We start from the raw sequence: 26,107 nt of genomic DNA on the forward strand, positions 1-26,107 counted from the left end.
AATGACTCTTCTGGGCATGAGGAACCTCATGCTGCAGCAGGCTAGCGTGCTCACTAAATCTTAGTGAGACAAGCCAGGCAACCAAATAAATAGAACAAACAAGTGCAACAAGGAGCTACCATTTCTGGGCTGTGAACAGAAGAAATGGATGGAGAAGACATAAGATAGAATAATAAAAGACACAGAGGTAAAAGCTCGGGATAATCAGGAAAAATGCAGTCAAACCACACTCCTCATTTCTGGTCAGCTCAGCTCCACCACCTGTGAACCAATCCTCTGGACTGTGAAGCAAGCAGGCCGTGCTGCGGCAGAGGCCAGGAGCAGCTCCGGGTGGGGAGCAGGGATCCAGCAGCAGGGATCCAGCAGCAGGGATCCAGCAGCAGGGATCCAGCAGCAGGTCCGCAGCTCTGCCCAGCAGAACTGAGCTCCCACAGGTGCTGGTGGCGGGGAGGGGACAAGGGCGATGACCCTGGTGCCAGTCACCATCACGTTCAGCTGCCTCTCTTAGTTCTTTCATTTCTTCTCTGCCAGCATGCATTCATTTAACGTGTTTAGTGCTGACTTTACCTGAACTTTTTTTTCCCATCTCCACGTTTCCGCATTACATATGTGATTCCAATTAGCCATTAGCTCAAATAAGTGGCAGCAGAGCTTGTACATTAGATATTATTACAAAAAAAAACAACAAAGAAACCAAACAACTTTTGGTCTAAACAGTATGACAACAGCATGCTGAATGGGAATTATTTCTGAACGGTTTAATGACCTTCCTGAATCTCTGCAAATTAAAAGATTTTGTTTTGTTTTCCACATAAAGGTAAGGAGAGGGAGTTAAGTGGTATTTTCCCTGTCCATCAATCGCTTACAGTTCAATACCGACATTATTTGCCTTTGAGACCAAACCTAGAAAGTAAAACGATTTAGCAATTTAACATCTAAATTAGGCAGCAAGACAGAAAAAATGTTTTACTTTTTCCTCAATGAATAGCATAGTACACTATTAATCATATGAGAATTAGAAAAGCTTTGCAGAGATTAGTGACAACATGCCAGGCAGACTACATTAAAAGGCTCTGATCCACTGAGTCAGCTGTGAAAAAGCCAGGTAAACACTTTAGAAGAGAACTATTGGAGTGTTTATCCTCACAATAAAAGCTTAGATGAGGGCTTCCATTACAGCTGATTTACAGCTAGGGGCTTCCAAAGGAATACATATTCTTCCACGGTATTTATAAAGTGTGGAATCAAGCAAGGTATTTACTCAGAATGAACACTCCTAAGAAATAAGGATTTGGGGAATGTTTATCCTACAGCTGACAACAATGAAAATCTCAAACGTTTCACACGTGAAGGGAATAGAGAAAAACCAGATGCTTTTCTTTCTGTCAAACAGAAGCGATCTCCCAGTATTTAATTTTTAAAATAAAAAGCCAGCTATTTCATTTTTATAAACATTTCGGAAAATGACTTATATGTTCTAATCAGTTTAAAACACAATTCCCCCTCAGATGGTTCACAGCCCTGAGCCCTATTATTCTGACAGTGTTCTTGTGGCACTGATGTAATTCAGTGAAAGAGGCAACACTTGGGTATACTTACCCGTTTACTAAGGGCAGAAGGATGCATGTGACCAACTAACACAGAAGAAACAAAATTTTATTTCACTGCCTGACAATTGGTAATGCCCAAATACCAAAACTTTAGAAGGGATGAAAGATTTAGAAGAAGCAGTTTAAGAAAATGCACTGAGAGGTAACGAACTCCAGAGATGATTAAAAAAGACGTGTAAGGTAAGGGCTACAAACTCAGCAAAAAGTAGTTCATCTGGACATGGCATTATAAGAGCATGGAAAATTATTCAATATATAAATAAAACTTCTAGAACATAGATGAGGAATATAAAGGCCTACATCAATATCATTTTTTGGTATCTGCAGAATTAAGAAACGTGGTATTGAGGAAAAATTATCACTATCACTTCAACATAAAAAGTAAAAATAAAAATAAAAAGAAGCATTTTCTAGCTGACCAAGTACCGTAAATACTTATTACTTTTAATGTGCAAGAAATGTTCACAGAGATTAAGGGCTGCATAGGCATTTAGACAGGAAAAAATATTTTAGAAAGCTAGAGAATGAAAGTAGAAAATCTAGGGAAATTACCAGTGGGATCCTACAGGTGGTGGCAGAAACCAAACAGAACCAACCCTCCAGTCCAAGCTCCTGCTCAAAACAGGGTCAACATCACACAGGTTGCTCAGGGCCCTGCTTATTATCTTGGAATATTTTCAAGGATGGATTTTCCACATCCTCTCTGGACAATGAGGAAATGGCCTGGTCTTAGACAGATCTCACAAGTTTCAATCAAAGACTTAAAAATGACTTTGGAGGAATGAGAGTAAATGTAGGAAAAAAAAGAAAAAGTAAATGTAATAGCTTTTGATGGACTGCATCAAGCTGTCAGTGAAGTTAAAAAAAAGTCTTAAACACTTTATTTTGGTCTTGTACATTTGCACTTGTTTTTAGGTACTTAAGATGAAAAAATCCTATTGGCTAAGCAAGTTTATGGTTTATAAAAAGTGAAAAAAGTGAATTATTTTTTTGTTGATACTCTTCTCATTAGAAAATCAGGAATTTCACCAAATAGAAGTCTCCCAAGAAAACATTTGATTTCCCAAAATTTAGTAATTCCTCATGACACAGCTCCCAGATACCTAAAACACACGACTTGTGAACTACAATTGGAAACACACACTTTTCTTACTCCTCAACACTTTCTGAGGGGAAAATAAACAACACATGCAAGCTGAAGCTTATATAGCTTTTAAATTTTCTTCTCTCTCTTTTACATGAATTCAAATTGTGTTTCAAAGAGATGGTTTAAGTAAACTTGGTATGCTAGTGAATTATTAAAATGAATATATCCAATACCTCAAATGGAAGAGACGTAATGTGGAATAATACCAGAGATCAGGAACAGAGCTTACTAAACTAGCAGCTGTCAGTCAAGCCAGCACTGAGTACAACATATCCATTTGCAAACAATCAACAGGCAGGCTCGCAGCAGAGCTAGCCCATAGGCAGAAACTGCTGTACCATCATTACAGGTGACAAAGCACTCAAAATATCTGGGAGAAGATGGATTTCAGCATTATATAATAAAGTGACCTGAATACTACTTTACTACTGTTGCTTAGCTATTTACTACCCATTTTCTTTCTAAGAGCAGTTTCCGTCTTGCAGCAAAAACTGCTGAATGTGTTTAACATAGCAAATGCTTTGCGAACCTTGGTGCATTCGTGCATTCCTGTGGGGCTTGACTGACACTTGGCAGTAATGAGAAACACCGGCTATTATGGAATAACATCCATACACACTAATGTTATACATTCCTATTTTTTTTCCTTAATAACCACCCTAATCAATACATACTACTGTAGGGTTTTAAACAGCTTCTCAGTCGAAAACCATATAACTGCATGGTATTCCAAGGTCACCAGGATACAACTGCATGTTTTATTTTTTTTTTCTCCCAAATGCCCAGTCTCCTCTTCCATATTACAAATGAATTTAAGCTATCAAAAAAGAAAACCCATCAACCCCCCCAAATGTTTAAACAGTCATCTGGTTAAAAATTGTATATTAAATTGTGCAAGAGAATAAAATGAACTACAGTCAAAGTGCCACATTTTTATTGTTACTCCAGGTATGCTTCTGTTACACTGATTTCACTCTGAATTGCATTCAGGAAGTACTGAATAATTAAAAATCTAGTTTTTTTTTCTACTTATAAGGGCATCCTGAAATTTCTCCAATCATATCACAGCTGTGCAGAATAAGCATGTATACAACAGCTATGTCAAGCAAATAAAACAAAACCCGGGAGATTCCTGTAGACATACTGATATATTTTACTTCTGAGGAACAAATGCATGAATTTCCAGTACAATTCTAATGGAGGCAAATGAATAATTTTACTAGTTCTGGTTTATAAAAAAAGATCATTTCAATTAAAATACTACCTGCACAAACCTACAGGTCAGATGTCCAGAAGAACTTAGCTCCGTTAACTGAAGAGTCTTAACATGTTCAAAATCCAGCATCTTCCACTGTCACTTGATTTTCATTTTTTAAAGTATGAATGAGTGTCCTAGTAAGGTCTGAGCTTCTTTGAAAATCTCCCCATTTACTTTAAAAATTACAAATAAACTTCAACTGCGTATTCCTTCAATTCCTTTTTCAGCTGTATGCAAGCAATGCTTACCTATTGCAGTAAGTCCTTCAGATATCGACGTAAGGATATAGATAAGGACACGAGGCTCTAAGCTGGTAATGAAACTCATGTGATCCTGGGTCACACATTCCAAAAGTGGGTAATAAGACTGGCTTAGTTTTCGATATTGCTGGGGGAAAGAAAAAAAAAAGATATACATTGATATGGATATTATGATTAACTGATGTTAATGACATTAACAGATGACAGAAGATGATCGTATTTTTATGATGTGATAAATTCTAATTTAGCCATTAAATCAGAACATTCGGAGAAACAAGATGTTTTCTTGTCTTTGGTAGTTTTTAACTTTTCAAATTTACCATAGGATATAAACTCTATTAGTTTAAAACAAGTTCTGGATAACACTGTCATACTTTGACACTCTACACAGCATTCAGTCTAGTAAAAGTAGTGTAACACCCTGTTTAGAAGGTCAGTTAGACAGGATTGGTGCCTGTATCTTACTTTCTGCAGGAAATCTGACCGAGGTTTATCACAGATTTCCCCAAATCATCTCAGAGATGCACATTTTGTGCTTAAATTATTTCCTGTAACAGGCTTTGCAGAGGAAAAGGCACTTGCCTGACTGGCACTAGGTAACTTACTCTTAGGGACCCTTATTTAAAAGAATGTATTTTTGGATGGCTAGGAACGTGCCAAATATGTAGTCTTTACTATACAATCAAAAAACTGGTTTTTACTGAGAGAAACTTTTCCAGTTCTAAGGACTTTTTGTGACAGGCACAAGTTTGGATATTAACTATCCAGAATTTGTCCCTTCCTGCAAGAAAATGACAGTTCTGAACAAAAATGCCTCAATTCAAATTAAGGCTGATATTGCACAAGATCTGCTGTCTTCCCACAGAGATGTGGGAACATTGTGTACTTTAAAGTTTTAAATTCTATGGAAAATACATAGTGACAATTTACAGATTGAAACTAATTGCAGAGTGGCTGAATACGTGAGGACGTGTTGCAATGCACGCAGGCAACCTAAATAGGTTTTGAAGTATAGAAAGGAACAAAATTTTACATTTCTCTTTTTTCAATAAAAGCTTAACGAAAATTCTGGAAAAGCTCCAATTTCATACGGCAGTTCTATCACACCTGTATTTTGGATGTCGCTATATAAATAGATCCAAGTAATTGAACTGAAAACTGCATTTGAGCTGTTCTAGATCCCTCTGTCTCATTATAACAATACAAAGCCTGTGGTGGTGTTATTTCATATTTTACGTAAAGACTCCCAAGATGAGTAATTGCTTACTAGCAAGTCACTGTGGGATACTGAAAGCAGCATTTTGACAAAGGCCTGAAGTACATTGTCAAAGTGGTTGTCCCCGTACAACTTGAAGACGCCAAAGCTGACATAATTTCCACATAAGGCAGATTTGAGTGCAGAGTAACAGATGGAAATGCCCTTGAGTTTCAACGGATAAACCTGATCTTTTGACAAAGTCCCAAGAGAGAGGATCTGATTACCTGTTTTCATAAAAAGAAAGAGAGAAACTTAAATAAGCAGCTGCAAATATAAAATATTTTGATGGCACTATCTAAACTCGTTTTTTGTCTTTATTTTCATTACTATTCAGAAGTATATTGGTTTCTGCATTTGGCGTAAAAGATCTCTTAAATAAGCGTGACTAGAGCTTAAAAGCCACCAAGGAATTAGTATGCAAAAATTAAAATATAAGCGGTGGAATTGCCATCGTTGATTTACATCCAGACCGTGACTGAGTCTATCAGCATGAATTCCTTAATCTGAACAGAGTTGCAACACATGGTTTTATAGTTTTTCATGCTGCAGCAAAGCCTGGTTTTGATCCATTAGCATGATGGTCTCTTGGGATAGTTGCTGATGTATACACACACTAAATATATCCCTCAGAAAACAAATATGTCCATTACAAAAGCCTCTATTTTACCAGTCACAGATGGGAATGATTTTTTAATTAAAATCCATGTTTATACTGTAAAAATAACAGCTAACTGTAAATATTTGCTGTTGCTATTACCAGGCAATAGTGACTTTTGGATCCACTCTGCAGCAGCGCAGCAGATCCCGCTGCAATCCTCTGTACAAGGCCTCATTACCAAGTTTTTTTTAAAGGATCTTGTAACAATTTAATACTTATCTTCACAGCACCCCAGAGTTAGGTTGTTTTCATGACAAAAATGCATTATTATTTTAAAAAACATTAGGAAATTAATGAAGCAGAGCTGCAATAGTAGAATAAACACAGCAAAGAGTAAGTGTTTCAGTTCTATCATTAAATAGTCTTGCTAGGTTGACCCCATCTGATGTTAACCTTGACAAGCCTGGCAGGCAAAAAAACCCCAACCTGGTCTTCACTCTGTTGCTACTCAACAGGAGATGATGCTAGTTAATTTTAACCAGTTGAAAATAACACAAAACCTTGCAGTTTTAAAAGCATTCCTACAAATGAATGCATACAACTTGGCAGATCAGATGCTCAACTCACTTGCTTTCAGCATCTGCCCTAGCTGTCACGGCTATTAGGGCACCTCAGAACAAGCAGCACACAGGTGACCTGCACCATTAATGGTTCAGAATTCCAAACACTGCCAGATGAGGGAGGTATTGGTGGTGACTCAGTTTTGCTTCTGTCATAGGCAAATCAAATACACCCCTGAAAACTTGCCTGACATCACACAATGCACACCTCAGGTTGCACAGCACTGTTAATCCATACTAAGGCTTGATACTGAACTGCCTCTCCCCATAGATACCCATACCGATTTTCACCTCCACTTACCTGCCTTATTTTAAATATTTTTCTTAATATTATTGATTAGTGCTAATTAGAAATTTACCTCATGTAATTAGAAAAATGAGGGGAGAAATCTTGTTTCTAAACACAGCACATCAAAGCACCGTGTGTTTGCTATTGTTCATGCAAATAGGAAGAGAAAGTAACATGATACCATTTAAAACATTAATGTTCTTCACCACTTCAGCAAGTACAAAGCATTTTATCCATCAGGTTGTGAAGGAAGATCAACTTAAAAGACTGGGAGTACAATCGGGGATTACTTTGAAGTAGTAGCTGGGGTGTCGAAGAAGTAGGAATGGCATCACAGAATTATGGAAGGTAGGAGAAGAATCAAATATTTTGCTAGGAAAGATGGTCACTTGCAATCAAAATTGAGGTCTCAATTTAAAAACAATATTTATGCATGAAAATACAGACTGTTTTTGATACTTTCAATGGTCGTGGATAAGTGTCTCTAGTACCCTGAAAGTTAGACATGAATATGATGCAAGTGGGGACAAAGTTGCAATTCCAGTGACTGCTACCAGATAGAAATTCCTTCCAGATGGTGTTAAATCTCTGTTATGCTACAAGTGACATGTATCCAAATGATCCCTTTTGAAAAATAGGACACAGCAGGAAAGAATGTCTTGTAGTGTACTTGAATATTCACTCATTGTAATACTTTACATCATTGATTACACTTAAATAAAATGAAAACAAAATCCATTTAGCTTCCTATAAGTGCCCAGTTTAAGATATCCCAGCCAGGTCATCTTAATTAGTATTACTCTTTTTGACACAACCTAGTCTGGTTACTGAGAATATCAGTGAATTTCAGATTCTATAAAATCAACCAATGAATCAATCGGGCTGTGAGATGAAGCAGAAAGGTACACGCTATTTTTGAAAGCCACTACATATAAATAGTGTACAATTATTGTGGCAAAAGTCAAAAAAGTAAGCATGCTGTAAGCTTCCTTATTTGGTTTCCTTCACTATTAAACTTTCTGTTGAAAAGCTTTACTTTAGTAACACCAAAGCGCAGAAGTTCTCCATCCAAGAAGGTACCAGCCCAGAGTTAATAGCTGTGCTCTCCAAGCACGACACCATGAAATCACAGCTCCTTCAGTGTAATATGCAACAACAGATGGAAAGAGCTTAGTAGTTGTCAACAAGGCAATTATGTACTTAATATGGAAATTAATTGGAAGCCAATGGAAAAAATAGAATGATGAGAAAAGAAGTTGAAAAAAACTAGGAATCCCTGCGCCTGGGAAGATGAATTCTAGGAGTTACACTCTACTGCTGATCTTCTAGCAGTTTTATTACTTGACCAGAAAAAAATCACCTTATAATTATAATCTTAAATCCATTTCTCAGCATAATCCATTCAATTTAGGAAGGCACAAACTCCAGCCCCTCACACTGCCTCACCCTGGGGAGCCATGGCAGGGAGGAATTCAGTGCCCATCCCCTCTAATGAAAACACCGAGAAGAATTTTCGACTAGTCCAAGATTAAAAGCTGTTTTGTGCAAGTGGACAGAGTCCACAGAGAACTGTTCTGTGTTCATGGACTGATTTTAAAAGGGCCTAAGAGTAGGAACAGCTGATTTCAAATTAGCAGCAGAGGTGAAAGACCTCGCGGTCCCTGTTACCAGTGCCCCAAGCCATCAGCCTGTGAGTCAATGGATCCTGTGCTGCAAAGACGAGTGTTTTAGCATTAGTTATTGAAAAAAATATGAAGTACGGTGCTATGCCTGACCAGATAAAAAGGAAGAATGGTCTACTTGTAACATTTAGCAGGAGCTTCAGGGGAATATTTTCACGCACCATAGACACTACTGAACATAAACTAATTTACGGAGGTACTTGGAATCAGGTCAAGAACAACTCCTCAGCTACTGAGGATACGTTTACATTTATAATCCTTGTAGTGGAGGACTGGAGTACAATTTTATAAACTCCTATTGCTAAAAGAAATGACTTAAACTAAATCAACATAAAAACGACCTTTGATATGCACAACTTTTAAATTGTATTTGAAATTCATGGCACCTGTCAAAATGTAGATCTCTGCAAAGATTAATCAGTGAAATTTCAGTGTTATGACTGAGTATTAAAACCAAGTAAGTCCAAATTACACCAAATTCTTTTTTATATAGGAGAAACTGAATTTACAGAGTCTTAAAAAATGCCCAACTTTCAGAATTATTATGAATCTCTTCTAATTTAACCTTTTGTCCAGCATTTGACAGCAATATGTCACTGACAAAAAATTATAAACTATTTCAGCCTATGAGGTGATACTAAATTCTTGCAGGAATGAGACAAGGATTTTTAAAGATATTGGGTAAAACTGGCAGGTAGGAAATAAGGGTTTCAATTTGGCTGATAATTTACACATTACTGAAAGAATCCTCAGTAAATAAACAAAGGAGCTGTAGGAAAAAGGGAGTGCATGCATAGAAGGAATACAAAGGCAGCTAAAACAACATCTTGGGATGCTCTGACCGAAGATAACATCACCATGCCTCAGAATCCCACAGGCAATATGCACCAGAGCTCTTTGCACAGCTCATTCCCTCACTCCCTCCTAGATGTGGGAGCATGTCAGGACAGGCAGCTTCCCTTTCAGTTCTCTTGCTTAATTGCTTTTACAGTAGGAGCTATAATACAGATATGATTTCCTTATGGCTGAGTTCCATTTAAGCAGGGTTTGTTCTAGAATTCAGTCCAATAAGCAGTATTTGTAATAATACAACTAAATAATGTTTTAAAGTGTGAATTGGATTAAGTTAAAATAAAAACAACAAACAAACCACACAACACTTTGGTAAGACTAAATAAAGGATGTGAAAACTTACCATATTTATAGGGGAAAGGCGTTGTTTTCCCTTTTCCCCTTTCATACTTACTATTATTCATTACTATCCCATAAAGATGGGTTTTGAATGGATGCTTCCCAGGCATTCAGAATGCTAGGGCAGTATAAAGAAGTGGCCACATAAAGAAAACTAAAGGAAAACATTAATCACAAAGATGAGAGCAAGCTTCAAAAACTAATTTGTTAAAGCTTCCACAACAACAAAACATGCATAAAACCTCTCAAATCAGCACAACAAGCATGAATACTGCCAAGATAAATTTGCCAAAAGAAACAGATTATGAAATCTGAGTCGGTAATGAAGAGCAATATATTATGGGACTAGTACTGCAGAAGGGAGGACAGCAGAGGAACAGCCACTGAGAACAGTGAGCACTTCACTTTTAAGCAAATCTCCTGATTAAAAATACCTGTTATGCAGCACCGATCAGTTTAAGCAAAATTTTGAAGAAGAACTGCTACCTTATGAAGTTGCTAGCACTGAATGGATTACCACGCTAAGTTCTGAAATACATGTTCTAGAAGCAATTTAAAGCTCATTAGAAATAATCGTGTCTGGCTACTGGAAAATGTGGTAAAATTTAATCCACATCCAAATGCTACCTGGGCTGTGAGAACAGGAAATTGTTTTGTGCTACTGTGGCTAACCTCATTGCTGACCTTGAGCAGTAACTGCTACAACAGCTGAAAGCTGAAGCAAAATTAAAAACTTACATCAAAGTATATCATGACAGAATGTAGATAAATAAAAACAGCATATTGAAAATATTATTTTTATGTTGGTCTCCCATAATGAAAGGCAAGAGGTTTACTAAAATGTAAGGAAACCACAAAACAAAAATAGATGGTCCCAAGATGTACTGAAACATCATTCCTATACCACTGGGAGTTCAAAAACACATAGTAAAGGGACTTGTACATACAGAATTAAAAGTGAAATATATTGGGGATGAAGAATGGTGGACTACACTCTTCCTATACCTTTCAATTTCCTTCCCTCAGTTGTTTATTTTAAATCACTATCACTCAGTCGGCCTGGCTGTAGCCATAACGGACAAGACACAACACCCTTTGCCAAGCAGCTGCAGAGCCCTAACAAGGCTAATTGACTACCTAAGTGCCTTTTGCATCCTATGCCAGGGTTTACATCTTTTGAACATACAACATTTGTGAAGACATCTTAGAATTGTCTTCTGCACTGCATCATTGATGGGTAAATCATCAGGACAGGACACACCGCTACTACCCTCATCGCAGCGCCAGATCCGTTAAGCAAAATGAAGCACTTGCTGTGGTGCTAGTTTTCAGAACTACAAAGATTTCATACTTTTATTCAGTGGCAACTGACAATGGTTAGTGTATTTTTAAAATAGGCCTTCTATTTGCTGCTCTCCATTCAAAAACAAGCTCATTGTACACATATCTACAGGAGAAAAAAATGCATGTGCTTTGGACGAGAATTACAGAATCACAGAATCACACAGAATCACAGAATTTCTAGGCTAGAAGAGACCTCAAGATCATCGAGTACAACCTATGACATAACACTAACAAGTCCTCCACTAAACCACATCTCTAAGCTCTACATCTTAACGTCTTTTAAAGACCTCCAGGGATGGGGACTCCACCACCCCCCTGGGCAGCCTGTTCCAATGCCTCACAACCCTTTCGGTAAAGAAGTTCTTCCTAATATCCAACCTAGATTAGAAATAGATTTCAGCAGCCATGCTCACATGCATTCATGAACGCCCCAGAAACAGTTCTATCCTGCTCCCCTTTATTTTCAGCCCAAGCACCTATCTTACAGAAGATAAATGAGGTAAATGGAGGTGCCACGTAATAATCAGGCATTGCAAAATTTGGCAAAATTTAAGATGGACAGAAAGTGGGATGCTACAAGATGTCTGTTTAGGAAAGTTATTCTGATTTAAACAACGACCACATGTTTAAACAGAACAAATCCATACATAAATTCTAGATTTTCATAACCTTAAAAAGGTCACATTTACATTATCCAAAACTACTTTTGATCAGTGTAGTCCAGACTTAGGAAAAATCAGCAATATCCACCAGTGCACAGTGCTCTGATGCTGGTGAGTAAAATCACCTGATGCCACCCTACTTCAGTTACTAATTCCTTGCCCAAGTGTTGGCAGGACGTATTTCATACCAACTTTTTGTGTGTCTATAGGTTGATATAGCAAGAAGACTCCCACCATACCTAACCCGTAACCGTAGTGTTTCTTCTTGTTGAGTTTGGTGCTAGTGAAATTTCTGAACGTAGTTGTTAAATATCTTGGTCTATGCTCTCAGTCATACAGCCTGAATTCTGATTTTTGGGTAGACCTGTGTGGAGCCAGGAGCTGGACTTGATGATCCTTGTGGGTCCCTTCCGACTCGGGATATTCTGTCATTCTAAATACTCTTAGTAGCACTTTCTGTACAACAGCAGAAGTGAGGGAGAAGAAAAATTCCAGTTCTAAAATGAACTTTAATTTTGCTGACCATGGAAGCAGAATACAATTATGCCATAGTTTCATTTATGGTTTGTACATCGGATTCTTTTAAGAAAGCAGAGCACCCAGGCTAGGAATCACCCTCTGGTGGCGAGGGCCAAATCTCACCCTGGAGAGCTGCTGAGCTACGGAAGAGGAGCTCTCAACACCCAGGGCAAGGTGAGCAAGAGAAGTGAGAGGTAATGAGCGAAGAGGTAACAAGCCCGGTGTTCAGGCAGGGACTGCCAAGATGAGCAAACACAGACAGGCCTCCAGGTGACGGAAAGACCTTCCCAGTGATAAGAGGAGGCTGGGCAGACTTTGTGGCAACCTGCTACGTCAGTGGATTAACTCAAAGGGAGACGGAAAGGAAGGAAGGAGCTTTCCGCAAGGACAGTGCGATGAAAGAAATATGTTTGCTTTTGGTTTTTCCCCTCTGTCTCATCTAGTTACTCTGTGCTTCTCTTAGTAAAAAAAAAAAAAAAAAAAAAAAAAGGTAATTATTGTAGTTTAGATTACAATCAAATCTACCCTGAGTTTCAAAAGTCTTTTTGATCAACTTTGAGGAGCTCCCTATGACCTGCAGGCGCATACAAGAGGTTTGGCTGACTTGGTAAGATAAATCGCTAACGCTTTCTGTTGTCATCTCTTGACATTTACTGTGCATCTTCTGCTTGTTCACTAATGCTTCCACCATAAAATCATGCTGAATGTGAGAATCTCAACTATCGCTTTCAAAATTTTATGCTATTTGCACTTATGGTACAGCAGAATCACACTTATCTGAACGTGAGGCTGGAAATACTGCTCAGGAACACTGTACTGGATTTTATGATTGTCACTTGGTTTACTTGTTTATCCTTCCTCATACGTCTGCCAAGATTACATATGCTTAGAAGAGAAATATAGATTTAAAAGAGCCAGAGTATTATGGATTAAAGTTTTCCTTTAAAGCACAACATAGGTTTTAAGATTTTTAGAAAGGCATTTGAAATTAATGAAAAATCTCTGAATATCAGTATTTTTATAGAGATTTGTATGCTCAATGTATCATATAGAACTGAATTAATGAATCCTCGCAACACATCTCCAAGAGCTGCATCTATTCTATCCACTGGAACAGTAATTCCATGAACTGGTGGTAAATGGTGATAAATGCTGCAAGTGTTAATAGCAGTTATTCAAAGGTGACTAATTGTGAAATACTTCCAGTGGTCAGTAAAACCTTCCCAGAGTGTAAACCAGCGACCACTTCAGAAATAGCTGTAGCAATCTGAAATAGCGCTAACCTAGGACATTTATTACAAGGCCCACAGCTGAGCCGTATTGGTCAGAACAGAGCTGCCCATCTGTGCCAGCAGAGCCAGCTGGATTATTTGAAATCCCTGCTTTAAGAGGCTGATTCAGCTGACTGCGCTGGGGGCTCTTTCATGTTCATTTTGCGGTGAGTCCAATCCTGGAATAAATACTGACAATCACTCACAGAACACTCGAAGAGTTTCTCTAGATGTCTCACCAAAATAGTGGAAGGATACTGCTGTGACCCTTTCAGACACTGATGACAGTATGGATGTGTTTTAAAAGCAAATTGGAAATAAAATATTAAATATTTAAATAAATATATATAATTATGCACATACACATTGATTGGAGGTTTTCTCCCACCTCCACATCTTTCTTCCAATTTCAGTTCATAGGTGACCTCCACACCTTTCTTCCAATTTTAGTTGATAGGTGATTTGAAGTTATTATTTTGAAGGAAATCAAGGACACTTCTCCTCTTGCTACTTAAATCTGTTGTGAGCAAAACATCTTTCCATAGCAAAACAATTACGGAGGACAGGAAAGGAAATTGTGAGAGAAAGCTCTTATCACCGTTTAATTTCTTTCTGTGCAACACATCTCCAAATAGATGCCACACATCCTCAACTACTTTTCACAGTAAGCATCGTTTAACTAAGAAGGCAACAGGTGTTTGGACACGGGCTTCAACAGACCCTGTGACTCCATTGCTTAATTTACACCTTAAATTTGCACTGTCCTGAAATTTCCTTTTACAATGCCTAATTAACTTCTCGCATGAGCCAGAAGATGCTATCTGGTCTGTATGTGCAAGAGCTTTAGGGCTCTTCATTACTTTAGAGCTGAGAATTTTATAATTTTCATACACACACCATAAAAGCTGCACCTGAAAGCTAAAGGTTTCTTAATAAAGTGTTTTGCAGACCTTACTTTGGAATGAAGCAGGTTGAAACCAGCCATTGTGGCTGACTAAGCAAGGATTAGAAACTGGATGCCAGCAGCTGAGATAAATGGATGGCCAATGATAAGGTAGCTTTCTCGGAAGAGCAGAAAGGATGGTAAAGGCTGATTGAAATTAAAAGGAAAAAAAAGGATCAGGTACTGTAAGACAAGTGGGCTTGAAGCACCACCGTAATTACATTTATGTTTTTCTGTATTGTTAAAAGAAAGTTTAAAGCAGTTAAGTACAAATTAAGTACACGGATAATAGAAGTTTAATAGTAAATTCTAAGACTTTACCTCTTATCTTCTCATATAAGGAAAACCTGATTTTTTTTTTTGTTTATTCATTCTAATAAATTAACCAAAAAAACACATCTTAAAAACTAGTGCCGGCTGTGGTATATTTGAAAAAGAAAACAAAGAAATGATTTTGCAAGGAGAGAGAGTTACACGGTTGTAATTTTTTCTGTCGTAAGTATTTGTTTTATGCATTCTGCATATACTGTTTCCATACCCTGCAGATCAAAAGCAAAATTACACTTGTATGCTTTTTTTTTTTTTTTTTTTAATACAGGCAGCCATGTAACAAACAATTTCCAGACCTAAAATGCAACCTGAACACAGTGAAAGCAAATTCAATGCATAAATTTTCTTTCATTAAAAGTAACAGGACACTTACAACTATTCCTTTTTACAGAAGCTACAAACCTACAAAAATTTGGTAACATTCCTTTCAAAATATTTAAAAAGCGATTGTAAGCTATGAAGTTAGTTGGAGTCTAATATAAACACTTGGTGTCGAAGACCTGTTGCAACTGAATACTTGAGTGGGAGCAGTAAAATGAAGCAACTTATTATGAACAGTTTTAACAGCGCTCTAGGGTAAAGCTGTTATGGTCCTATTATGTTTTGGAACTGCTGGAATATAATTTGAATACATAAAATCAACCCACACCTATCAATCAGTAGCCCAGATCAAACACCTCACGAGTATTTGTATCTTTGCTGAAATCCAGTTAGAGCTGCTAAAAGACAGGCATTCAAGTTAAAGTGATAGAAGCAACAATTTTACATGAATGGACACTGATCTACGAAGGTAAATGAGCTCCAAAGGTCTGCCATGCAAACCCTGTACCTTACAAAAGGCTGATATCAGCTGTACTAAATTGCAGTCCTGCTACACACTCCAAAAATCAAGCAGTGCTCAGGAATATGAACTAACAGGATTTTTATATTACAAGACAGGCAAAGAATTACACTGCAGAGGAAATGTTAATGAATACCTACCGTATGTGCAAATCATTTTACTAGCTTCTCTGAAGAGAAGAATTCCATTTGGAGATGATACATCAAAATTTAAACGTTGTGATCTAAAAAATAACAGCAAAAATATTCAGATGGTCATCGAAGCAGAAAACTGCAATGGATTCATTCCCTAAAACAAAAAAAATGTATTTGCTTATTACAATGTACACTTACTTGATAAATTATTTCTAGCTTTCAGTCCAAAGATGTACACTTTCTTAGGCAACAGATTTAGATAACTCATCATGTGATAAAATACAAAAAGAAAATTAACCAAAAATAGTGACCAGACTGTGTATTTCCTTATGCAGTGACTGGTGAGTATCTTGTGCCTTATATAATCCAGAAGAATGCTGCAGATTTTCTACGATCCAAGTAGTTAGGCTAACACCTTGCTTCTGTTCAGTTTTTAAAATCAGCTAAACCCCACTGGTTATTCTGCTACACAAAATCCATGACCATCATGAGAAAGTTCTCCACGTGTAAATTGCAGTAAGCACTTTCCATGAACATTCAGACCTGAAGAAGACCGAACCATGTCGTCTCCCCTAATGCAAATGCTTCACCAAAGCCAGCAAAAAACATTTTGTTCCCAATTTGGAAACACAGCAGAGCCCTTGCCTAAGTTCCTGTTGTATCTTTCTATTTTTTTTGTGATAAAGAAGCCTAACTTCTAGTTTATGCCTAAATGAAAACCATTAAGTACTTAAAAATTAATTTTCAACACAGATCTTAAGCTTGAGTAACTTGCAAAGTTACCCTAAGTGTTTATTTAGACCAAAAGGGAAAGGATACATCCCTGAGTGATGTACAATAGGAAATCCCCTGGTGACCTATTTGGTAGTCCTCACTTTTGATGGTATGTGTAGTACTTGTACAACCCTTGTCACAGAGAGGGGCAGGCATCTTTCATTCCTGCAAGTCCAATTTTTTTTTTGTTTTCTGAACCCGTATCTGCAGGGTCCTGCGCTGCAAATTCTGGAGTAAATCTGGGTGTTTATAAATAAATAAAACGTGCCTTGTATAAAACATTTGTGTATTCCATATGCACGACATGATAATGGCTTGCAGAGGCAAAAAACAAACAACAAAAACAGCACATCTTCTCAATGTCAGAGTGGCATAATGCACAATCTGATACTCTGTAACATATTTTAACCATGTCAAAGTACATTGTATAATGCATTCTAACCTGTAAAAGCTAATGCAGTACACAACTCATGAAGAACTCCATCCCAGATGATGTTTTCTAAAGGGAACAAGGCAGATTTTCTGAATACCAATAGGCAGAAGAATAACATGAATATGGAAAGTAGCTTGAAGAGCCATCTTTTGCATAAGATTTATTGTTCCAGTTCCTCTTTGCTTTCGTGTACTATTATTAGAGTTCTGTGTTTAGGTTTTAACAATCTCCTCCTTGAAATGTGTTGCAGCCCCATTAGAGCATACTGCTTGTGCCTTGCATCATGAATAAAAATAGGTTCAACTTCTCCAGCCTTTATTATACTACGACCAGGACAGAAGACATAACGAACCTACACAAACCGGAGAGGAAGCCACAGCGAGCAACTCAACACAAACGAGCAAGGAGCTCTGCCTCAAGGTCTGTGTAGCCATTGAGGGATTAGGAGTACATCGCACACACTCGCGCTTGACTGGGAGCCAACTCGGAACAAAGCACCAATTTCCTATCCCTAGATTAAACTAAATATTTTTTCAAACTTCAAATATTGCAACTTTTGTTCTTTGTAAGTTTGATTTGCAAGGCAAAATGAAAAGCGGTGAGAACACATACTTGTCTGCTGAAAACCCTAATTACTTTGGTCATGAAGATAACCAGTACAGAGACATTACGTATCAATTTTTCATTTCAAAGTCTTTTTTTTTTTTCCCCTTCCTTTGGGCAATACACTAAATATTTCTAAGTGTAATGATAGTTTCCCCAAATAAATTGTTCTGTTAATTGTGGTAAAACAAAAATTTCATTCTAACACCGGCAATGCAAAGTATTGACATCACCTCCCAGAATTGTTCCGAGGTCTCTTTAGCGAGCCCATGGAGAAGAAATTAGACATGGGAGAAGTTACCTACAAGTTGGTTATAAATATTGTTGTATTGGATAATATTCTTTCCTATTTTGGCTAGAAGAGTTGAGCTAAGGAAAGAAACTGTAAAGGGAGATGCAGTTTAAGAAGTACATATGTACACTTGTGCTTGGCTTAAGGCAAAAATTCAGCCTGCAGCAAATCGTGACAGTAGACTATTTTCAAATATTTAATTATAAAGTCAGAATTTAACTAGCTTTTTTTTTTTCTTTCCTAGTTAAAGCATACAATTCCACTAACAATAAAAATCACAGCAGTCTCTCTCTCTCACACATTCCCGTTGGTCAAACAATACATTGACACTGAAAGCTGAGCTCTGTTTGTTAACTTTGCTCCAAAATATAAAAGTAGCAGTGTTAAAGACAAAGTCAGACATCATAAGGATCAGCAAAAGACAGAAAGATAGGATGCAGAATGCATACCACTGCAGTATTCATCACTTACATGATTCTCACGTGATTCTTACCTGTTTTGCATGAATTCTGCCATCAGCTTCAAGATAGGAGTTGTACATGCAGGTTCCTGGTACCACAATTCAATAGCTCTTTGCAGAACAGAAATGTATGCAGGGTATCTTCACCAAAATTAAGGTTTGTACTGACAAAACAATGTCTTCCAAAACTTCCCCTAAATCTAAACTACAGTGTCAGACGGGTGGGCCAGATACAGACCCTGACAGCTCCTTCTGACAAGGAGACTACCAGAGCGGTAACAAAGGAAAAGGAAAACGTTTTGTACACGTGAAGCTAACTTACCAGTATAGATATGAGGTTGACTTTTAATGAATGGCAGAATTTAATTGCATTTAAAACTAGAAAAATTTACGTATCAGCAAATCCTAGGGTCCACAATTTCAGTTCCACCTCCTATGTATTGCATTTGTTACATAGTGGTTGGGAATAGCTTCCTTGCATGAAGTTTGTTTCCAGAGTATTCAAGAAAAAGAATTCAGATAAACTGTGCGGGGGAGGCCAGGAGTTAGATTTCTAAGAACTCTTTCAGGAGGGCTGTTTGCTCGTCAGTACCCAAGAGATATCAGTTCTGCTAAAGCAGGATTTGAAAGAATGCAATATAGGAATAGAGTCTCGTAGCCTCTGCAATTTAGCTTAAAAAAATCTTATGAGTTACTGCCTGTATCAAAATATTTGATATGATGATTTGATACATAGCTGACCCCTAGTTTTCCCAACATGCTGAGAAAAGGGTTTGGATAAGAATGCAGACTGGTAAATGGAAGTGAGGAAGCACAGCTTGACTGGCAAACAACTAAACAGTTTTTATGATACTGAACCAAGAGATTCTAACTGCAATTTGCTATTAAAATATGATCAAGCCAATATAGTCAATGGTATTATTTAATATTAAATTTATTTTTCATTTCTAACTTTGTTTCATCTCATATAATTCTGCTTTATTTAACTGACCGCACTAGAAATAGTGACTATTCTTAGGAAAATGCTATTGCCTATTCAGAGCATAAAGGCAACTACTGTGAATCTTACCAAGTAGAATACATGCCAAGCACTCAACACTGGATTGTGAAATAGAAGTCTGAAATGTGTAAAGGTTTACTTGCTTCTAGGATATGCGGACAGTCATGTCCCAGTTCAATAAAGCTCTTCTGGTGAAGGCAAAGCCCTCACACATGGCACTACTGATGAATGACAGTGCTGTGCAGACAGATGGAAAGCATTCTGGCTACTGCTGTCTGTCTGAGGCATCTAAAGACTCATGCATTTTTGCAGCCAGCTGCTAGAGGCACTGTAGGCATAAACTATATATAGCGGAAAAGGTTGATGCGAAATAGACTTCTAGACCTTGTCTCTTTCTCCTTTAGGGAGTTCTTTACATTTTAAATTAGACAAATTAGAGCTAAACATACTATGGAGAGTTACTCTGTAATATACATGGATTTAAATTCAAGTCTAAAATACCCTCAAAGGGCACAGATGATCCATGCCACCTCATACCTTTATAAATTCACTAATGCCAGTTGAATTTTTATCTGAGGTGAACTTCCAATGGACTCACTCTCAACTAGAGGATGGCCAAAATACTCACAATACAGCAGATGTCATGTAGGGTACAGAACTGAACTGAGCTGAGCTGCTGATTCTCCAAAGTCACGCTTCTTCCTTGGTGGAATGCAGCAAAGCCCCATTTTGTAAGTTTGTGGGGTAAAAAACAATTGCCTTTTCAGATTTCAGAGAGAACAGAGTAACCTGACAGCTAAATCCACAGCCAGAATATAAGCCAGCCATATCAAAGGCTGCTAATATCCAGTATGATTGGTTATCTTAATTCAAAAGTTTGAGCATTAAGCCCACATTCACTGTCAAGCAAAGACTGAAGCTGTAGTCAAGTTTTATAAATGTTAGGGGTCAACAGAAAGGCTTCAGCAATCTGCTATATAAGAAACCAAACAAATGATAAATTAGCTTTAAAAACAACATTATTTGTGTTTTCAACCACAAGCTTCAAGTGATCTGGCTAATTCAGCAACATGAACTGACCAGTCAGCTTTATTGGTCAAGCTGAAAAGAACGCCAATGGGAAGAAACGATGCTAAATTTTGAATCAACACAACTGGCAGTAGCAGCTATTAGAAACACATTAGTGATCACGTAGCCTCATCTCATTGGAAAAGCTGTTTAAGGAAACATCCATCTCTACAGTTGTTGGGCTCTTTCAAGTTTGTAATTCTGAACCCTTAAAACACACAAACTTAATATTTCTGATTCTATTTTTGAAGAACTTTTTGATCAAGCCATCTTACCATTACACATGGTTTTATTTTGTTAAGAAATACCATACAAATTTGGATAAATAAGCATTAATGGTAGTTTGATTTTTTTCCCTAGTGATCCACACCTGAAGAAGCATACGCTCAAACATCCAAATATCAAGGTCAATTGCAACTTTTAAATGACCATCACTAGATAAAGCATCTCCAGGATGGATGAATTCCATAAAGGTAATGGTTATGGTATCTCTACCTATATAGAGATCTTCATAAAAAAGGCACAATATTTCAACAATGAATGCATACACATCCCATGCTAGCTAGCAGACTGCAACTCTGAGCCAACCTAGTAATGTAATTCTTGCAACCCATTTTCTTATTGCAACCCTTTTCTTTTACAAACAACGTAAGTCATTAAATACTGAAAATCAACTGGGAGGAACAGAGGAAAAAAATGCCTTTGGGTTACCACCTAACTTTAAGGCCCACTAAATGAAAGTAACAAAAAAGTGGATATTACTCTCAACTCACAACTGAATCTCCACGGACTTATCTGACTGCAAGACCCAGGACCCTTAAACTACAGCCTCACATTAGTATGGAATAAAACAGATTAAACATTCAAAATCTCATCCAGGCTCTCTTGAAGTAAATAACAGAATGAAACGTACCATTAAGAAAATCGGACTTTGATTCTACTCAAATTGGCATGGGGGTTTTCTGAGGCCTGAACACCTGCATGTTTGAGGACTGACCTACAAATTACAGAGACCAGATGTTATGATTACAAAAGGCAAATAAACTTTCCAAAGCCACGGTACTGGAATCATCATTGACAGCTTGACATATCAATGTTTCAGGAAGAATAAATGACTTTCATATCCTTTTTTTTCCCCCCTTCTTTTTGTTTGTTTGTATGATGTTTTCCTTCATCTTTCATTACTGGAACTCTTTGGGAAGATGCTATACTTAACACCTAAAAATGCTTAAAATATTTGGAAATATTTTAATGAAGTCTTTTGAGAGATCACCTAATGCAACTTTAAAACAAATTTTACTATTATTATCAGTATTTTCTCTTCATCCCTTGCCAGAGGAAAACTATAAATCTTGTCTCAGCTGAATGAACACCATTTATCATATTCATTTTCTTGTCAATACAATTATGAAAAGCCTTTGGCCTTTTTCCAAGGAGCCTGATTTGCTAGAGAAACTCAATTAGTATAAGCAAGCCTGCTACAAAACAGCCCTATTTGGCAATCTAGTGCAGCTTCAGCATACCTGACGATTCACCTCTAAAGCACGATCCTAATAACTCAATCACAATGGCAAAAGAGAGCATACAATGCTGTTGTCCTCCCCCGCTCTCTGCAAGACCAAAAGGACTTAAAAGAGATTATTTCTGCTCATTTTTGCCATCTACTGGACAAAAGTTAAATCCTAAACACTTAGGAAACAACACTCGGGGAAAAAAAAAAAAAAAAAAGAAAAGAATCGCTCACCTGAGAGAATACTAAGTGTAATTTGTTTAGTTATGGACAGGGATCAGCTCCAAAGTATCTCCTGCAATCACTTGGAAAGTTTATCTATGCTGCCTTCTGCCAGTGATTTACAAATGATTATTTCTGCGTGTCTTCAGTACAGAATTATCGTCATCTTATGGTATTTAAAGCCAAGGCTTTTATCCCTTGCCTAACTGTATTATTTATTTACCGAACAAATGCAAGAAAATCAGATTTATTTTGGCTAATATTCTGTATCTGCTGTTTTTAATACTGAAAGACTAGGGCTTAAAATATTATAGAATAAAATCTGTTTGCAATACAGCTTGTACTTGGTATATTAAAACCAATTTTTAATTTTCTGATGCTATATTTGAAACTACAAAAGAAATATATTAATCAACGGACATTTAAACTTAATATGATAAAATCAGCATCTGACTATTCCTTCTCTTCCCATTTCCCTTTCTGTCCTTATATACAGTAAATAAGAGCTGAGATAATAGCAGCTTATTCTGCTGTAATTCCCTGGATCAATATTTGGATGAAGCTGGACTCAGCCAAATGAGGTGAAATCCACTGAACAGAAGCATGCATTTACCATTTACAGCCAAAGGTGGGAAGGAAAGAATTTTTAAACCTGTGCAAGGCAAAGGTAACTGAGAAAGCCTGGGCTTTGAACGGCACAAAGACGTATTTTAGTCTGTTTATACTGTTAATACAGACTAATGAAATCTCCAGAATTTAGGCTATTTTTTTTAAATTAGTTTAATTCATAAAATAGAATTTATAAAATATTTTAAAAAATCACTCAGAAAAGGGTTCTGTGTTTACATATCCTAGATCCTTGCATAAAAAACCTCCTCCATATATATGAATCTTTCTTTTTTTTTTTCAGACGGAGAGGAGGTAAGTCTCTCTTATACCTCCCTCTACAGCTGGAGATTTGTACTTCTGCACAGAACAGCACGATACTCATACTGCACTAGGAAAAACAAAGTAAAAAATTTGAAATTGATGCATTACTCATCTACTTTTATACATTGTCCACTTTCTATTATTAAGTTTTAGGGTAACATAAGCACAAACAGTACTAATGAAGTTAAACGTACCCCGATGGTGCCTACTAGAAAATGAGATGCTAATTCACAGTCTGGCTTCGGTAGGTATTTTTTTTTTCTCCAGTCCTCTAAAACTGAAATTAAGTAATGCTTTCCACTGATTTTTCAGGGAAATGAAGATTATACTGCCTTCTGTTTTGGATTTTCTTTTTGCAAGCTGTGTCACGCAAGCAGAGCCTGCACATGGAGAGAATCATTGCTGGCTTGTGAAGCTCTTAAAAAGGGCTTATCTGAATTCTGTGGTCATCAGAATTCTACCACCCACCACATAAGGACATCTACCAGATCCTACCAGGCTTTGTTGGACAGCCTTTAAGTCCTCTCAGGCTAACTTCCTAGCCAGAATTTCTGATAATGCATTCCTCTTTTATACTCCCCCAAAAATAAGTGAACAGCAGATTTTCATTATGTACTCAAAGTATTTTTAAAAGCTTGATTTCTAATAAAACATGCAATTATACTTTAACATTTTTTTTTCTGTCCGTAAAATAAACAAATGCATAATTCACTTCCACAGCTTTGAGAACTAAATTATAAAACCCGTAATTTCAGTTACTTCACAACATATTGCAGTATTTTGTTACTAATATGACTGTGTGCCTAAAAAGAATTACAGCTACTGTATTTATGAAAATACAAAACATTTCTCTAAGTATTAAGAAAATACCCGTGAGTATTATCATATTTCTTGGCATAAAAATGTATACAATATTGAAAGCAAATAGAGCTGCATTATCATTATTTATTGAAGAAAGCTAGAGCCTAAAGATTTTGATTTTGTTTTCAGACGTCCATTTTCTTCTGATCAAGAAGACTGCAGGTGTTGTGATATTAATAGAGTTGACATAAATAGAAAGTAACTGACTAAATTAAAGACATGATTCATACCAGAGAGAGAAATCTCCCCAGATAGCACTTGTATAGTATTTTTTTAAGCACTTTTGATGTTAAACCAAATGTAGGTACATTGTGCTTTGAGTTAAAGACACAGCTTTCTCTTTGTGAAAACATTATGGATTTATGAAAGGACAGAAACCATTTGGATATGTTTTCTAGATTAGTAGTGTGACATAACAAAAAAGTGACCTCTCTGTGGTCCTTCCCAGTTAACTGCATGGTTGCCATTGTGCTGTAATTTTAGCTGATTACACATTAGTTCATTTAGCTTTGTTTCCTCTTCCCCACTGTGCCATACTATTAAACTAATGCAAGGGGCCTGGTATCCCTCTGTGCACAGAGCTGGTATTGTCATAGTGTAATAAGGATACATCCAGTCAAACAGCATGGTGTAGCTGGTCTTTGTGTTTAGTGCAAAGGCAATCCCTCGAAGATCTCTTGCCAGCCCGATCAACATACGCTGTCAGTGGGAAAGAGACACAGTAATTGATTTTCACGTTAGCACAGAGCAGATGGAGTAATAATCAGCCAATAATGACCACATATCTGATTTTGATTCATTAGTTTAAATGTCTCGCTCAAATCCTTTTTTATAAAAAGCACAAAGATTCTTTCAACAAACAAGATTTCCACAAGTTTTATAGTGCTAACACTAGCAAAATGCTTAGGAAATGCTTTTGATTATTCAATATCCTATACTAATGAATAATGCAAATTAAAACATAATATATGAACACAGTGTATTAAAGTTTAAGAGTGCTTCCCGCGTTAATATATTTAAAGTAACAATAACAATAAAGCATTAATTTAAGCTTGTAATATTTTAAATGAGGTCTAAGACTAATTGGTACTCATAACAAGCTACAATTAAGGTTATGCTGAGATTCTCATTGTATTGTTATTTTAACTTTTTTTTTTTTTTAAGTCATCTTCCAAGTTAGGTTTCTTCAAAAAGTCTTTGTTTTATTTACAGAAGACCAAGCTAACATCTATCTGCATTAATGTTAGTTCTGAGATGATTTTTTTCCCCCTTTAGTGACTGAATAGTGGCTTCAGAACCCTTTCAGCTCAAAAGCAGACAACACTGTGTAGATAATTAGCCCCTACTAAAGGGCTGTTTTCAGGATAATTAATAGAAATCATTAAAAAGAATACCAGTGAATGAAAAAATATTTTCACAATACAAACCAACTTTCAAATGTAGTTAAACAACTATTCTCTTTTTGACAATGAACTAGTATTAATAAATTTTATCCATATGTTGCAAGGTGGGGTTTCTAGGGCTTTTCATTATGAAAGACCACAGCACTGCAAAGCTTAGTAAAGAAAAAAAAATCACAGAAGCATGGCAACAAAAAAGTAAGGAGCTTGCTTTTTAAAAACAGAGTTTTCAATAATGCAGCACTTGATGATAATATTGTAATATTTATAGCACTGAGAAATGCAAAAGGTAAGATTCACATATTAATTCTAAATGGTCACATAAAAAGCAAATTACGGCTGATGCCTTGTTAAACTGCTAAATGTAATCTTACACAAGGGCTAATTTCTACTTTTCATATACAGACACATTAGTCCAATTGACTTGGATGGCACACACGTAGATTTATCTGAGGATAAATTGAGTTCCCTACGAAATGCTGGTAAGGTTGCTAGGAGTATTTTAATATTTGTGTTTCCTTTCTGTTGTGCATTGTAATGGCCTGAACTTGCAAGATGCTCAGAGGTCTCAACTCTCATTAACTTTAATGGAACTCT

General features: G+C 36.8%; 1 protein-coding gene across 10 annotated transcripts in view; it reads right to left on the reverse strand.

The window, feature by feature from the left end:
- Positions 1 to 26,107, reverse strand: part of RANBP17 (RAN binding protein 17) — a 159,957-nt gene that overhangs the window by 25,637 nt on the left and 108,213 nt on the right. For all 10 annotated transcript variants that reach the window (XR_011101293.1, XM_068697834.1, XM_068697835.1 and 7 more), the window contains 5 exons: positions 24,721 to 24,809; positions 18,553 to 18,660; positions 15,964 to 16,046; positions 5,543 to 5,757; positions 4,264 to 4,402 (listed from right to left, as the gene is read on the reverse strand). Coding sequence is in view for 9 of the 10 variants with exons in the window: in XM_068697834.1 (XP_068553935.1) it covers positions 4,264 to 4,402; positions 5,543 to 5,757; positions 15,964 to 16,046; positions 18,553 to 18,660; positions 24,721 to 24,809 (634 nt within the window). In the remaining variant the exon portion in view is untranslated. The remainder of the gene's footprint in view (positions 1 to 4,263; positions 4,403 to 5,542; positions 5,758 to 15,963; positions 16,047 to 18,552; positions 18,661 to 24,720; positions 24,810 to 26,107) is intronic.

The sequence above is a fragment of the Anas acuta genome, chromosome 14, assembly GCF_963932015.1.
Source record: "Anas acuta chromosome 14, bAnaAcu1.1, whole genome shotgun sequence".
Taxonomy (NCBI): domain Eukaryota; kingdom Metazoa; phylum Chordata; class Aves; order Anseriformes; family Anatidae; genus Anas; species Anas acuta.